The sequence below is a fragment of the Haliotis rufescens genome, unplaced genomic scaffold, assembly GCF_023055435.1.
Source record: "Haliotis rufescens isolate VD_foot unplaced genomic scaffold, xgHalRufe1.0.p SCAF_19, whole genome shotgun sequence".
In the NCBI taxonomy this organism is placed as follows: Eukaryota; Metazoa; Mollusca; class Gastropoda; order Lepetellida; family Haliotidae; genus Haliotis; species Haliotis rufescens.
In genome coordinates, this window is record NW_025963879.1 from 9,012,747 (window position 1) to 9,028,861 (window position 16,115).

Consider the following 16,115-nt stretch of genomic DNA (forward strand, 5'->3'; position numbering starts at 1 on the left):
GAAAGTGAAAAAGATTTCTGGTAGTTCAAGTTCCAATCGTGCTATTCCGTCTATTGGTAAAGTCACGCCTGCAACAACAAATATAGACAAGAATAATGCACTCGCTCAGTCATTTCTAAAAATATCAAGTAGAGATAACTTTAACTCAGATTTTCTCCGCTATAAACAAACACTTGAATCAGAATTCTCGGACATCTTACATTGTCCAACATATCATATTGCTGATTACAACTCATTATTTAGTTTCAAGGAATTAAAGAATGCTATTTCTGGACGGAACAATTCTTCTCCAGGAGATGATTCATTATGCTATGATATGTTTAAACATCTTCCCCTTTTCAGCCTTGAAACCATGCTTTTACTGTTTAATAATATTTGGTTTGAAGGCAAACTTCCGACTACTTGGAAAAAAGCAATAGTAGTTCCAAATCCGAAGCCTGGTAAAGATCCTACTGAAGCCACATCCTACAGACCTATTGCTCACCTCTAACATGTGTAAAATAATGGAGAGAATGGTGAATAACCGGCTGGTGTACTTCATGGAAAGAGCCGTGAAGATTCCGGGGTAGAATAGGTCTTCTGCAACCCATGCTTGCCGTAAAAGGTGACTATGCTTGTCGTAAAAGGCGACTAACGGGATCGGGTGGTCAGGCTTGCTGACTTGGTTGAAGCATGTCATCGATCCCAATTGCGCGGATCGATGCTCATGATATTAATCACTGGATTGTCTGGTCCAGACTCGATTATTTACAGACCGCTGTTATATAGCTTGAATATTGCTGAGTGCGGCGTAAAACAACAAACCAACCAACCAACCAACTTCATGGAAAAGAACAATCTGTTTTCAGAAGTTCAATCAGGATTTAGAAAAAATAGATCTTGTGCTGATCATTTAGTGCGACTTCAAACTGAAATTAAAAAGGAATTAGGTAGCACTGAATATTTAATGGCTGTTTTCATGGACATTGAAAAAGCATATGACATGTTGTGGAGGGAAGGTTTGATAATTAAACTGCATTAACCCTGGAGTTTGTGGACGTATGCTTGATTGGATAAAAGATTTCGTAACTGGTAGAACTATACAAGTTCGCATTGGAACGTCACTGTCAGATATTTATATTTTAGAGAATGGAACACTTCAAGTAAGTGTGATCAGCCCAACATTATTTAATGTCATGATAAATAATAATAAGGTCCGCTAATTTTGACAATGTTGACAAGTCGTTCAACAATCTCTCTATCTTGTACAGAATTGGTGTGTACATTGGGGTTTTAAGATTTCAGTTTCTAAATCTTCTGCTATCATTTTTACTCGGAAAAAGATTCCTCATCATTCAAAATTAGTCTTGTGTGGTTCTGAATTGGAGTTTGTCGATAAAGCCAAGTTTTTAGGTCTCTGGTTTGATAAGAGGCTCACCTGGAAACCACATATGGACTATCTGATTCAGAAATGCAATAAAGTCCTGAACCTTCTGAGAAGTATTTCCAGTACCAAATGGGGTGCAGACAGGAAGTGTTTGTTAATGTTATATAGAGCCCTCATTAGATCTCGACTTGATTACACAAAAAGCAAGACTTGATGTCAAAGCTGATTCCACCACGTGGAATTCGGATGAAATCACATATTATTGCTGCAAATATAGATCTAGATATTTTCTCACAATAACGTCTCTTGTCTACTCCTCATTGGCAGTTGGTGAGGCCAGAAGTAGACGTTTCTCTATCCCGTTTTATTAAATCTGACACTAATCAACTTATATATCAACAGGAATATGAAATTAAGAAATAAATATGACACTCACCATTCAATCTTTACTGATGGATCCAAGGACGGTGGCAAGGTGGCATGTGCCACTGTCGTTGGATCAAAACATATATCATCTAAAATACCAGACAATAGTTATATTTTCACTGCTGAGGCCAAATGCTATTCTTACAGCCTTAGTATACATTCAACGACAGTCTGCATATAAACAATTTATCATCTTTTCTGATTCTTTGTCTTGTCTTCAGGCACTGAAAAAAGTCTCTTCTTATCATCCAATTATTTTAGATATTTTAGAACTTTATAATAATCTTTCAACTGGCCAAAATGACATCGTCTTTTGTTGGTTGCCCAGTCATGTGGGCATAAAATGCAACACAATGGCTGATGCTGCAGCAAAAGCAGCACTCAACAAATCTGTGACACCACTTCTAATTCCATACAGTGATTGTAAACCTGTGATCAGATGTTACATCCGAGATCTTATGCAAAAGAAGTGGGACATCCAAATTGTGTTTCAATAAATTACATCAAATTAAGCCAACCATCGGCTACACATACTTGGGTTGTCGGTCCAGATTTGAAGAGGTCATAATGCGACGATGTCGTATTGGCCATAGCAGATATACACATGAATATATACAGAAAGGTGAGGATCCTCCATTTTGCATCCCTTGTGATGAGAGAATCACAGTCAAGCATGTCCTGCTCGACTGTATTGATTTTGCCATCACAAGGGATAACTATTTCAAATCATCATAGGCACTCGTGAAGAGCAACCTCCTCGTGGTGAGTGCTGGGTAATGCGAATAGCTCTTCCCCCGTGTGGAACCGGGGCAGAATATTTCCACAGCCTCCCATTGCTGGTCGTATGAGGCGACTAAAATGGGCTACCTGTTTGCCGTGGGTTGCGTCCCTGTGTCGGCGGAGGACGGGAGTCTGGTAGTTGAGGGCACTGGTTCCTGGAACTGTGTTCCTTTGCCCAACACACTACTTCGACCCTTACTTCGCCTAGATGGGTGGTAAGATGGGCCCGGTCTTATCAATCGGCTGGTCATGCCAGGCCCTGTGCGTAATATTGTGTATGCACAACTGTGTTGCATTTTGATGTATATTTTGGTCTTAGCCGTGAATAACTTGTGTGAATTCTCCATTTTGGATTGAATAAATTGCCTAGAGCCTTACGCCAGAAGGCGGTGGCTCATGGGCCAATCTGGTGATGTTGACCTCTGTATTCTGTATGTCTCCAGTTTCTTGTCATGGACTGAACCTTCCTGGCACTACATCTGGTAGATAAATATAGCTATTCACGTCATATTTGCTGGAGTATACCATCCCTGTATCCCTGGTGTTTGCATCCTGGATATCCGGTGCAATATAACACCGTCCTTGTTGACACTCGATGGTGGGTGGGGAACAGGGGTGCTGAATCATTTTCTTTTCACCATGGCTCTCCCACAATCTGGTTCATCTCGTAATGAAAAAAAGAGACGTCTAGAGGAAATTGAAATTTCAACTGGAAATCTTTCTCAAAATATTGATTCCTGGGCAAAATTCCTGGTGATTGAGGCTACTGATAACTTACCTATCAAATTGAATCCTTTTGCTGTTTCTAAGGCTGTGTCCGGGATTTGCGGTGAAGTCAAGAACGTCACCCGTCTCCGTAGTGGTTCGCGTCTTGTGGAGTGTGCACGGAGACAGCAATCTCTCAATCTTTTATCTATCTCTACATTTGCCAATCTTGAGGTTGCTGTGTCTGTGCACAGAACATTAAATTCTTGTCGAGGCATTGTTCGTGACAGGGCTCGTTGTCTGTCCGACATGTCTGAAGAAGAAATCGCTACGGAGTTGGAAGACCAGGCTGTTACTGCAGTTAAACGTTTGACATTCAAGAAGGACGGTGTCATCACCAATACAAACACGTATCTAATGACGTTTGCTCGTACAACCCTTCCCCAGTCAATTAAAGCAGGTTACTTCCACATCGGAGTGGATGTGTATGTCCCCAATCCGCTCCGATGCTACAAGTGTCAACGTTTTGGTCATGGCTCCAAATCCTGTCGTAACTCGGTTGTTTGTCATCGTTGCGGTGTCAACCATGAGAGCACTGACTGCGAAGATGATTTGAAATGTGCAAACTGTTCTGGCCCACATGTTGCTTCATCTAAATCTTGCCCTGTATGGCAGATTGAATCTAAAATAATGACACTGAAATGTGAAAGGAACATACCCTACCTGGATGCAAAGAAACTATTGAAAGATCAGACCACAACTACATCAACTATTTCTTACTCCGCTGCAGTCTCACGCCCCGTAACAACATCATCTATTTCGTGTCAGACTGACTTGACATGGGTCAAGTCAGAACAACCTGTTGCTACAATTCCAAATTCCACTATTTCCACACCTATTCCTGCCATCAGTCAATCAAGTTCAGGATCTCAGACTGAGATTCAGTCTGAGACACAATCCCAAACGTCTGGGAAACAACCAGCAAATCTGAAAAAAAAAGAGAAAAAGAAATTGAGTAGAAAACAGCCACCTATTGTCCCTTCACCTTCAGAGGTTCCTTTACAGAACTCCTTTGGGCCTCTGGACATGGAGGTTATTCTGTCCTCACAGGACAGGCGGGGGAGTAGTTCCTCCTCTGATTCACGCGAGCGATCTCCAATTGAGCCACCATGACTCAATTGTCTAATATAATGCAATGGAATTGCAGAGGACTTAGGCATAATTTTAATAAACTGCAGTTATTAACAAGTGATTTAAATACATCAGCAATTTCTTTACAAGAGACGTACCTTAAAAATACAGATAAGTTTGATTTAAAGCAATATAGTTCATATCATTCCTTTTCTCCTCCGGGAGATAAAGCTACTGGAGGTGCTTCTAGCTTAGTGCGGCGGGGCGTTGTTCACAGTCCTGTTCCGCTTGACTCGACTCTGCAGGCAGTTGCAGTTAGACTTACACTGCTTATTGCCTTCACACTTTGCTCCTTATACATTCCTCCTTCTTCAAGTCTTCAGCGAAATGATCTACAAAAACTATATGACCAACTCCCAAAGCCCTGTTTCATCATGGGTGATTTAAATGGGCATAATCATTTATGGGGAAGTTCAATACTTAATCAAAAGGGTAAAGTGATCGAGGATTTTGTTTCCGATAAAGATTTATGCATCTTTAATGATGACTCGGACACTTACTTACACCCTGCAACTGGTACGTATTCATCATTAGATCTGTCTTTGACGGATTCAGTTTTGTTAAATGAATTCTCATGGTCCGTCCATGATGACCTATGTGGGAGTGACCATTTCCCCACGGTGCTTAAGCCCATTAATCCCGCTGATGATCCACCTTCACCTCGATGGAATTTTTTGAAGGCTGATTGGCTTTTATTTCAATCTTTATGCAAAGATAAATTACAAACTACTTCTTTTCAGAATGTTACTGACCCAATTCAGTTGTTTTCAGATCAACTGAATGAAATTGCTAATGAATCCATACCTAAGTCCTCTGTCAACCCACGTGTTCGTAAACCATGGTTTGATGCTAATTGCAAACAAGCTAGGAAATGTCGTAAGAAGGCGGAGAAGTACTTCCGTAAACATCCCACTGTCCATAATTTAAATACTGTTAAAATTTCAAATGCCAAGGCAAAATAAACGTCAATCCTGGCAGACTTATGTCCCCAAAATTAACTCCCGTACCCCTATGTCCAAGGTATGGAACATGATCAAAAAGATCAAAGGCAAGGGATCAAATTCTACAGTTAACCATCTGAAGGATGGCGATACTTTGTTAACTGATAAATCTGCCATTGCCAATAGCATTGGTGAAACTTTATCTCATCATTCTTCTTCATCTAATTACGCTCCTGAATTTGAAAAATATCAGCTCCAACAGGAGAAGAAAAAAGTAAATTTTACATCTGATAATTTTGAGGATTACAATGAGGTCTTTTCACTACATGAGCTATATACTGCCTTAGGGCAAGCTCATGATACAGCAGCAGGCGCTGATAATATTCATTATCAGCTGCTGAAACACTTGCCCGAATCATGCCTTGAAACTATGTTAAATATATTCGATGATATTTGGACATCTGGGATGTTTCCAGCTTCATGGCATAATGCCATTGTTATCCCCATACCCAAACCTGGGCGGGATCATTCTGATCCATCAAATTACCGACCTATATCTCTCACTAGCTGTGTTTGTAAAACTATAGAACGCATGGTAAATAATCGATTAGTGTGGTACTTGGAAACAAATAATCTTCTTACCAATATACAATGCGGTTTCCGGAAGAACAGAAGTACTATCGATCACTTAGTGCGTTTAGAATCATTCGTTAAAAATTCCATTGTAAATAGACAACATGCTGTATCGATCTTTTTCGATTTAGAAAAAGCATACGATACAACATGGAAACATGGTATTTTAAAAGATCTTCATGATTTTGGATTAAGAGGCCGTCTGCCTCATTTTATATCCCAGTTTTTAACAGACAGGCAATTTCAAGTCCGCGTGGGTACAACCCTGTCTGATCATTATAATCAGGATCAGGGTGTCCCACAAGGCAGTATTTTGTCTGTCACTTTATTCAGTATAAAAATTAACAGTTTGTCAAAAGTTTTAAATGATTCAGTTGATGGATCACTTTTTGTTGATGATTTTAATCTATCTTGTCGGGGTAAAAATATGCACAGAATTGAAAGGCAATTACAATTATGTCTAAATAAAATTAACAAGTGGTGTCTTGAAAACGGGTTTAAATTTTCCAAATCAAAAACTAATTGTGTACATTTCTGCCGAAAATATAAACCGCATAAGGACCCTGAACTATTTCTGAATGGCACCCCTATCAAAGTTGTTAAGGAGGCCAAGTTCTTGGGACTTATTTTTGATAGCCACTTAACTTTCCTCCCACATATTAAATACCTTAAAGCTAAATGCCTGAAGGCACTCGATCTCTTGAAAGTTGTTTCTAATTCAAAGTGGGGAGGGGATCAGACAACCCTCTTACACTTATATCGATCACTGATCCGTTCTAAACTTGATTACGGCTCCATCGTCTATGGTGGAGCATGTAAAAGTAATCTAAAAAAACTAGATACTATCCATCACCAAGGTCTGAGGCTTTGCCTTGGTGCCTTTCGCACTTTTCCTATTCCAAGTCTGTCTGTTGAAGCGGATGAGCCTTCTCTTAAACAACGCCGTCTGAAATTATCATTACAATACATCACTAAATTATATTCTAATCAGTCAAAATCCAGCTTTTAATTGCGTATTTAATCCTCTCTACGAAGATATTTACAATAAGAAATCATCTCTTGTTCCACCACTTGGAATAAGAATAAAATCAGTCGTTTCTGCTGCGAACATTAACTTTCAAGATATAGCTCCCACACAACTTTTTTCATCACCTCCTTGGCAAATGGTAAGACCAACTGTAAATCTCACATTAACTAGTCTTAAGAAATCTGATACAAACCCACTAATTTATCAACAAGAATACAATCAATTACGAAACAATTATGACACTTATAAATCTATATTTACAGATGGATCCAAGGATGGTGGCGCAGTTGCTAGTGCCACTGTCATTGGATCCAGAACAGTATCTTCAAGATTACCCGATAATAGTTCCATATTCACAGCAGAAGCACACGCCATTTTAACGGCACTAAAATATATCAAGAACAAATCCAAATATAAAGAATTCATTATTTTTTCAGACTCACTTTCGTGCCTTCAGGCTATTAAAAATATGTCATGTAAACATCCATTTTTAATTGAAATTCTTGAGTTATTTAATGATCTTGCGACTGGCCAATATGACATCGTCTTTTGTTGGTTACCAAGCCATGTTGGGATTGTTGGTAACACACTGGCTGATGCTGCCGCAAAAGCAGCACTCAACAAATCTGTGACACCACTTCTTTTACCATACAGTGATTATAAACCTATAATTAGATCTTACATCCGTGATCTGATGCAAAAGAAGTGGGACACCCAAGTAGGTATAAATAAATTACATGAAATAAAACCAAATACTGGTTACACCTACTTTGGCTGTCAGTCCAGATTTGAAGAGGTTGTATTAAGACGATGTCGTATTGGTCACTCCCGTTATACTCATGAATATTTACTTAAAGGTGAGGATCCTCCATTCTGTATCCCTTGTGATGAAAGAATCACGGTCAAGCATGTCCTGATTGACTGTATTGATTTTTCCATCACAAGGGATAACTATTTCACAGTTTCATCGCTAAAGGATCTTTTTAATCACGTAAGTAGTCATTTAATTATTGGTTTTTTTAAAGAAATAGAATTATTACATAAATTTTGATGATATGTTCTGTAAATAATATATATTTTAGTATTGGTAGCAGAAAACTTGTTAACTGAGATTGTTCGTGGCTTTACCCTTGATGGGGGTTGAAGTAGTGTAAAATGATTGTCCCCCAGAGAGGGTTTGTCAGACCACGTCATTCAAAGTAATGTTATTTCACCACAATTTTAATCGTAGTATATATGTTCTTTTATTCTGGCTACATTTGTGCAATAATCGCCAACACCTGAAGGGATGATGTAAATCCAGCTGGGGTCCATGCAGGTAGCAAAAGTACTGTAAGTCCCCATGGTCCCCAGTGTGGTGCTCTACCTTCAGTTGTTGGAGATCATAGCCTGTTTTTATAATGTATTGTTATGTATAGTAATATCAATTTTATGACTCCATACTAGTTTTAAATATTTCTCTGTGATAAGTCTAGTTATTTTACTGCCCATCGTTGGCAGGTTTTTTTTATACGTTTTCAAAGTATTTATAATCTTAAACATTTGATAGTCACGTTATGGCTGAAATATTGCCCATGTGACTTAAAACTTAACTCACTCACTCACTCAAATCATCATATTTTAAGGATCTTTTCAATAGTATCAGTTGTCATTTAATTGTGGGATTTTTAAAAGAATTTATTTATTGATAAATTTTGATTGTGTTGATAGTTGATTTGTATAATATTAGTAGTGTTTAACGTGTACCTTTATGGTTAATGGCTGTATCCTCAAAGGGGTTTGAAGTAGTGTAAAATTATTGAGGATATGTAAGACCAAATCCTGAAAGTACGTTTATTCCTACCACAGGTTTTAAACGTAGTATATTTGTTTCGTTTTAATGATGGCTTAATTGTGTACCATCGCCAGCAGCTGAAGGGATGGTGTAAGACGTGCAGGTAGCAGAAGTATTGTAAGCCCCACGGTCCCCAGTAAGATGGCCTTACTTTGGTTGCTGGCGATCTGTAGCCCGTTTTTATAATGTATTGTTGAATAATAGGTTATTATTTTAATTGTTCTAAACTAGTTTTACTTATAAACTGTGAGATGCTAGTTGTTATACTGTCCGTCGATGACATTTTTTATTTTATTTTAATGTCAGTATTATAAAGGTTCTCGTCACGATATGGCTGAAATATTGCCAATGTGACGTTAAATATTAACTCACTCACTCACTCACTCACTCACTTTTGTTGACCATGCGATGCATTGTTTTGCAAACGCAACTGGTCAATGAAATGGGTCTATAATTTGAGGGATCACTGTGATCCCGTCCAGGTTTCGGTATGGGTTCCATGTTGTATCAAAAGCTTTTTCAAGGTAAAAAAAGATTGATACAAGCATGCTGGAATGGAATGGAATTTTTAATGAATGATTCTAAACGAACCAGATCTAGATGGTCTATAGTACTGCGACTTTTGCGGAAACAACATTAAATATTGGTAATAAGATTATTGGTTTCTAAAAACCATACTAGACGGTTATTGACCATGCGTTCCATTGTTTCACAAACGCAGCTAGATAACGAAATAGGTCGATAGTTAGATGGATCCGTATGATCTCGGCCAGGTTTTGGTATAGGGATAACAATGGCGTTGTGCCAGGAAGGAGGAGTGTCCATTTGTCCAAATATTATCAAAAATATTTAGAAGCGTTGCGAGACATGGATTAGGTAAATGTTTAAGGAGCTGATAGTGGATATTATCAGCTCCTGTTGCGGTATCATGGGCTTGCGCTTGTGCAGTATTGAGCTCATGTAGTGAAAATACTTCAATGTAGTCTTCACCATTATCCGAATTAAAGTTAATAGTTTTCTTTTCTTGTTGATTTTTAGTAGACCATGATCATCTTAAAGATGATGAACGCCAGAATTTGAACTTTTCCCTTTGATTCTTTGTACCATGTTCCAGACCTTTGTCATTGGTGTACAGGAAATTAATCTTTGATACAAAGTTTTTCCAAGACTGTTGCCGATTTTGTTTAAACGTACACCAAGCCTTGGCACCATTTATCTTTACATTATATAAATTGTGAACTGTAGGATGACGATGAACGTATTTTTCAGCCTTCCTCCTGCTCCTCTAGCCTGTTTGCAATCATCTGTAAACCATCGTTTACGAATGTGTGGCTTTACAGAGGACTTAGGAATAGTTACATCAGCAATATTATTCAGTGTGTCCGTGAACAACTGAATAGGATCAGGGACGTTTATGAAAATGTCAGAAATCAATTTGTCAGTACAATGTGGCGCTTTTACAATTCCACCTTGTCACAGGTGGTTCATTATTCGGGTTAATAGCTGAAAGTATTGTGGGGAAAAAGGTTTCCACATAGACCTTTGTTGATTCAAAGTCGTTATATACATTTGGATCTGTGAGTGACAGATCAAGCGCAGAATATGTTCCAGTAGCTGGATGTAAATATGTGTCTGATCAATCTTTAGATATGCATAAACTGTTGTTTGAAATGAAATCTTCCAGGATTTTCCATTAGTTCTGTTTGAGATGAAGACGTAATTGTTGATGGCTTATCTGGAGACAATTTAAGTGCTTCATCAATGATGATCTGGACATTGTGGATACAAGAGATATCAGTTTGACATTGAATGGATGTCATGATGATTTTGTGACCTGGACACAGAGAAGAGACTGCTGCTGAATATGATTTATTTGAAGGGGTCTGAGAGTGGACAAGGAGGTTTTTGGCATCAGAGTAGGAAATGTTATTTGCATATTTGATTTTTAGTATTTTCGATTCGTGGTCGAAAATTGCACATGATTTGGATGAATTCAAGTGCACACCACTGCAGTTAGCACATTTGACCTAATTTGTGCATTCTGTGCCCTCATGAGGACCACTACAACGGGAGCATCTTGTCTTGGCTGTGCAAGATTTGGCCCCATGACCGAAGTGTTGACACTTGAAACACCGGAGTGGATTTGGAACATAAACCTCCACTACGATGTTAAAGTATCCAGCTTTTATTGATGATGGAACAGTAGACGTTGAAAATGTGAAAAGATATGTTGGTTGGTTGGTTGGTTTGTGTGTTGTGTAACGCCGCACTCAGCAATATTCCAGCTATATGACGGGTTACAAAGGTGTTATACTCAAGCAATATAAATAAAGGTAGCTATTTTTGACAGGTCAGGCAGGTTCTGATAGTTATCTGAAGTCACATAGAACCTAGAGGTTGATATATAGCCAGATTGGCCCAAGAGCCACCGCCTTCCGTCATCGACTCTAGGCAAAATTATAATAAATATAATCAACGTCATCATTTTATCCTGAAACAAGACTTGTGTTATGCGATGCATGTAATTAATCAGGTAGTGCATGCACATTAGGTTGATATATATCGAAATTATTCCATTCAAGTATGCCATGCACAGGGCATCACGTGACCAGCCGATTGATAGAATCGGGCCAATTCTACCACCCGTCTAGGTGAAGTAAGGGTCTAAGCTGTGTGTTTGGCAAATGGAACACCGGTTCCTGGCTCCAGTGCCTTTCAACTACCAGAATCCTGTCCTCCACCGACACAGCGGCGCAACCCACAGCAAACGGGTTGCCCAATTTAGTGGCCTTTTACGACCAGCAAGGGGGTGCTGTGGACACCTTCTGTCCCAGTTCCACACGGGGGAAGAGCTAATAGCGTTGGGGCCGGATAATGTAGGAAGATTTTGTTTTCACTTAAGGATTTGTGACCGGGAGATGATGTTGGTTGGTTTGTTGTTTTACGACGCACTCAGCAATATTCAAGCTATAAGACGGTGGTCTGGAAATAATATAGTCTGGACCAGACAGGCACTCGTGAAGAGCAACCTCCTCGTGGTGAGTGCTGGGTAACGCTAATTGCTCTTCCCCCGTGTGGAACCGGGGCAGAATATTTCCACAGCCCCCCATTGCTGGTCGTATGAGGCGACTAAAATGGGCAACCTGTTTGCCGTGGGTTGCGTCCCTGTGTCGGTGGAGGAAGGGAGTCTGGTGGTTGAGGGCACTGGAGCCAGGAACCGGTGTTCCTTTGCCCAACACACCACTTTGACCCTAACTTCACCTAGACGGGTGGTAGAATGGGCCCGATTCTATCAATCGGCTGGTCACGCCAAGCCCTGTGCATAAAATTGTGTATGCACTCTCGTGATTTTTATAAATGTATTATTTAGCTATAGACTTGGACGTGTATATCATGCTTGAATTTTCAAACTATTTATGTACCAATTTGCCTAGAGTCTTATGCCAGCAGGCGGTGGCTCATGGGCCAATCTGGTGATGTTGACCTCCAAATTCAGTATGTATCCAATTTCTTGTCATGGGCCGAACCAGCCTGGCATTTAATTTGGTATACAAATATTGCTCTTTGTGTCATATTTGCTGGAGTATAACATCTCTGTATCCCTGGTGTTTGCATCTTGGATATCCGGTGCACCATAACACCGTTCTTTGTAACACTCCGTGGTGGGTGGGGAGCAGGGGTGCTGAATTACTATATTTCATCATGTCTCACCAAAACCCTGGTTCAAACCGATCAAAACGTAGACATGTGGATCTAGATGAGTCTGATCAAACTGAAAAACTATCTCGTGAATTGGATTCCTGGGCCCGATTTATTGTGATCGAGGCAGCTGATAAGCATCCATTAAAGCTTAATCCTTTCGCCATTTCAAAAGCAGTTTCAGGAATTTGCGGAGAGGTAAAAAATGTGACACGTCTTCGTAGTGGCTCTCTTCTCGTTGAATGTTCACGGAGACAGCAATCTCTCAATTTGCTATCTTTATCTACTTTTGCTAATATTGAGGTTGCTGTGTCCGTACACAAAACCTTAAATTCTTGCCGAGGCATTGTTCGTGACAGAGCTCGTTGCCTGTCCGACATGTCGGAGCAAGAAATTACAGATGAATTGACTAGTCAGGGAGTAAGTGCAGTGAAGCGTTTCACAATGAAATCCAGAGACGGTGACATCATCCCGTCAAATACGTATATGCTTACTTTTGCACTGTCGACCCTTCCTAAATCTGTTAAAGCTGGTTATCTCAACATCGGAGTGGAGGTGTATGTCCCCAATCCACCCCGATGTTTCAAGTGCCAAAAGTTTGGACATGGGTCTAAATCCTGTAATCACTCTGTCGTCTGCCAGCGCTGTGGTGACGGCCATGACAGCACTGGATGTACAGCTGACATTAAATGTTCCAACTGTAATGGCAAACATCTGGCTTCCTCGAAATTATGTCCAGTGTGGCAAAAACAATCAAAAATCATCAGGCTAAAACATGAACAAAATATATCATTTTTCGAGGCAAAGAAGGTTATTGACAGTCAGGCCCCGTCAACTCCACTTACCAGAACCTACTCTGCTGCTGCTATCTCTACCCCTCCAACTCCTCCAACAGTATCCATTTCTATTCAAACAGAAATGACATGGGTCACATCAGATTCTCCTATCAGCATTACTTCTGTGATCACTTCAAACACATCCTCGACTCAAACTGTGAGTCAATCTGAACTCTTGATTGCTTACTCTGATAATGTTGTGCCTACAACTGAAAAGCCAGAGGCCACAGTAGAGCCTTCAACTATTGAATCAGGTGTTGTTACCTTGACGAGAAAAGAAAGAAAAAAACTAAATAAAAAACAGACAAACAGGAACTCCTCTTCTTCAGAGATAGTTATCCATAACTCCTTTGATGCTCTGGACATGGATGTCACCCCATCGTCACAGAGCAGTAGTAGGAGTCCTTCCTCCTCACGTCTACGTGAGCGTTCACCGATTGAGCCACCATGACTCAATCTCCTAACGTAATTCAGTGGAATTGCAGAGGACTTAGGAATAATTTTAATGAAGTCCAGTTATTAGCACAAGACTATAAACCATCAGCTTTTAGTTTACAAGAGACCTATCTTAAGCATACTGATAAATTTGAATTGCGTCAGTACACTTCCTATCATTCTTTTTCACCTCCAGGTGATAAAGCCACTGGCGGTGCTTCCATTTTGGTGAGGCAGGGCATCATCCACAGTCCTGTTCATCTCCATTGTAACCTTCAGGCTGTTGCTGTCCGTCTTACTCTACAAATAACTTTCACACTTTGTTCCCTATATATTTCTCCATCCTCAAATTTGCAGCAGTCTGACCTTCAGAATTTATTTGACCAACTACCTAAGCCCTGTATCATCATGGGTGATCTTAATGGGCATAACCCTCTATGGGGAAGTTCCAATACAAATAATAAAGGGAAAATCCTTGAAGATTTTATTGCTAACAATAATCTATGCATCTTCAATGACGGCTCGAACACATATTTACATCCTGCAACAGGTACGTACACTGCATTAGATCTGTCAATCACAGATTCTAACTTATATAATGATTTTGAGTGGTCAGTCCATGATGACCTTTGTGGAAGTGATCATTTTCCGACAGTACTTACAGCAATAAACCCCACTGATGATCCACCTATAACAAGATGGAATTTTTCTAAGGCAAATTGGCCGTTATTTCAGAACATATGTACTGACAAATTGCGACACGAACTTTTTATGGATGTTCCTGACCCGATTCAGTTGTTTTCCGATCAACTGAAAGGTATCGCTGATGAAACTATTCCTAAGTCCTCTGTGAATCCACATATTCGTAAACCATGGTTTACTTATGAATGCAAGCAAGCTAGGAAGCGTAGGAAGAAGGCTGAGAAATATTTTCGACGCCATCCTACTGTCCATAATTTGAATAATGTAAAAATTAATTATGCCAAGGCTCGCCGTACTTTTAAACTCAATAAACGACAGACATGGAAGGATTATGTTTCCAATATAAATTCTCGCACGCCTATGTCAAAGGTGTGGAACATGATCCAAAAAATCAAAGGCAAAGGTTCCAAATCAAGTATTCATCATCTCAAAGATGACAATAATTTATTGACAGACAAGTCAGATATTGCAAACAAACTGGGCGAAACTTTAGCCATACATTCTTCTTCGTCAAATTATAATCCTAAGTTTCAGAAGTATCAACAACAGCAAGAAAGGAAAAAAATCAATTTTATTTCTGACAATGGCGAAGATTATAACGAAGTATTTTCACTACATGAGCTACACACTGCTTTAGCACAAGCTCATGATACTGCAACTGGTGCTGATGATATCCATTATCAGCTTCTAAAACACTTGCCTGAATCTTGTCTCACAACACTATTGAATATTTTCGATGATATTTGGACAACAGGACATTTTCCTCCTTCATGGAGAAATGCCATCGTTGTACCCATACCAAAGCCTGGCAGGGATCATACAGATCCATCCAATTACCGATCTATTTCATTAACTAGCTGTGTTTGTAAAACCATGGAGCGCATGGTGAATAATCGCTTGGTTTGGTTTTTAGAAACCAACCATTTAATCAGTGATATCCAGTGCGGTTTTCGTAAAAACCGAAGTACAATTGATCATTTGGTTCGTTTAGAATCATTTATTAAAAATGCTTTTATAAACAAACAACATGCTGTATCTATCTTTTTCGATCTTGAAAAAGCTTATGATACCACTTGGAAGCATGGTATTTTAAAAGATTTACATGACTTTGGTTTAAGAGGCCGCTTGCCTCAATTTGTATCACAGTTTTTAACGGACAGACAATTTCAAGTTCGTGTTGGATCAACCCTGTCCGATCATTATAATCAGGATCAGGGGGTTCCACAAGGCAGTATTTTGTCTGTTACCTTGTTTAGCATAAAAATTAATAGTTTATCTAAAGTATTAAATGACTCAATTGATGGGTCTTTGTTTGTGGATGATTTTAATATTTCATGTCGTGGTAAAAATATGCGTACAATTGAAAGACAGTTACAGTTGTGTCTTAATAAAATTCAAAAATGGTGTCTTGAGAATGGATTTAAGTTCTCACAGACAAAGACAAATTGTATACATTTCTGTCGGAAATATAAAACCCATAAAGACCCAGAGCTCTCTTTAGATGGTACTCCAATTAAGGTTGTAAAAGAGGCCAAATTTC

The 16,115-nt window shown here is 39.4% G+C and overlaps 1 protein-coding gene across 1 annotated transcript; it reads left to right on the forward strand.

Moving 5' to 3' along the window:
- The first annotated feature begins 12,980 nt into the window (after nucleotides 1-12,980).
- On the forward strand, nucleotides 12,981-13,889 carry LOC125381696. Its single transcript, XM_048399135.1, has one exon. It carries the CDS (start codon nucleotides 12,981-12,983, stop codon nucleotides 13,887-13,889), a length of 909 nt encoding a protein of 302 aa, XP_048255092.1.
- Nucleotides 13,890-16,115: the final 2,226 nt, after the last annotated feature.

Bases quoted from the DNA above. Each gene is read 5' to 3' on its own strand.
- LOC125381696 (XM_048399135.1), top strand. From the start codon at position 12,981: ATGTCGGAGCAAGAAATTACAGATGAATTGACTAGTCAGGGAGTAAGT.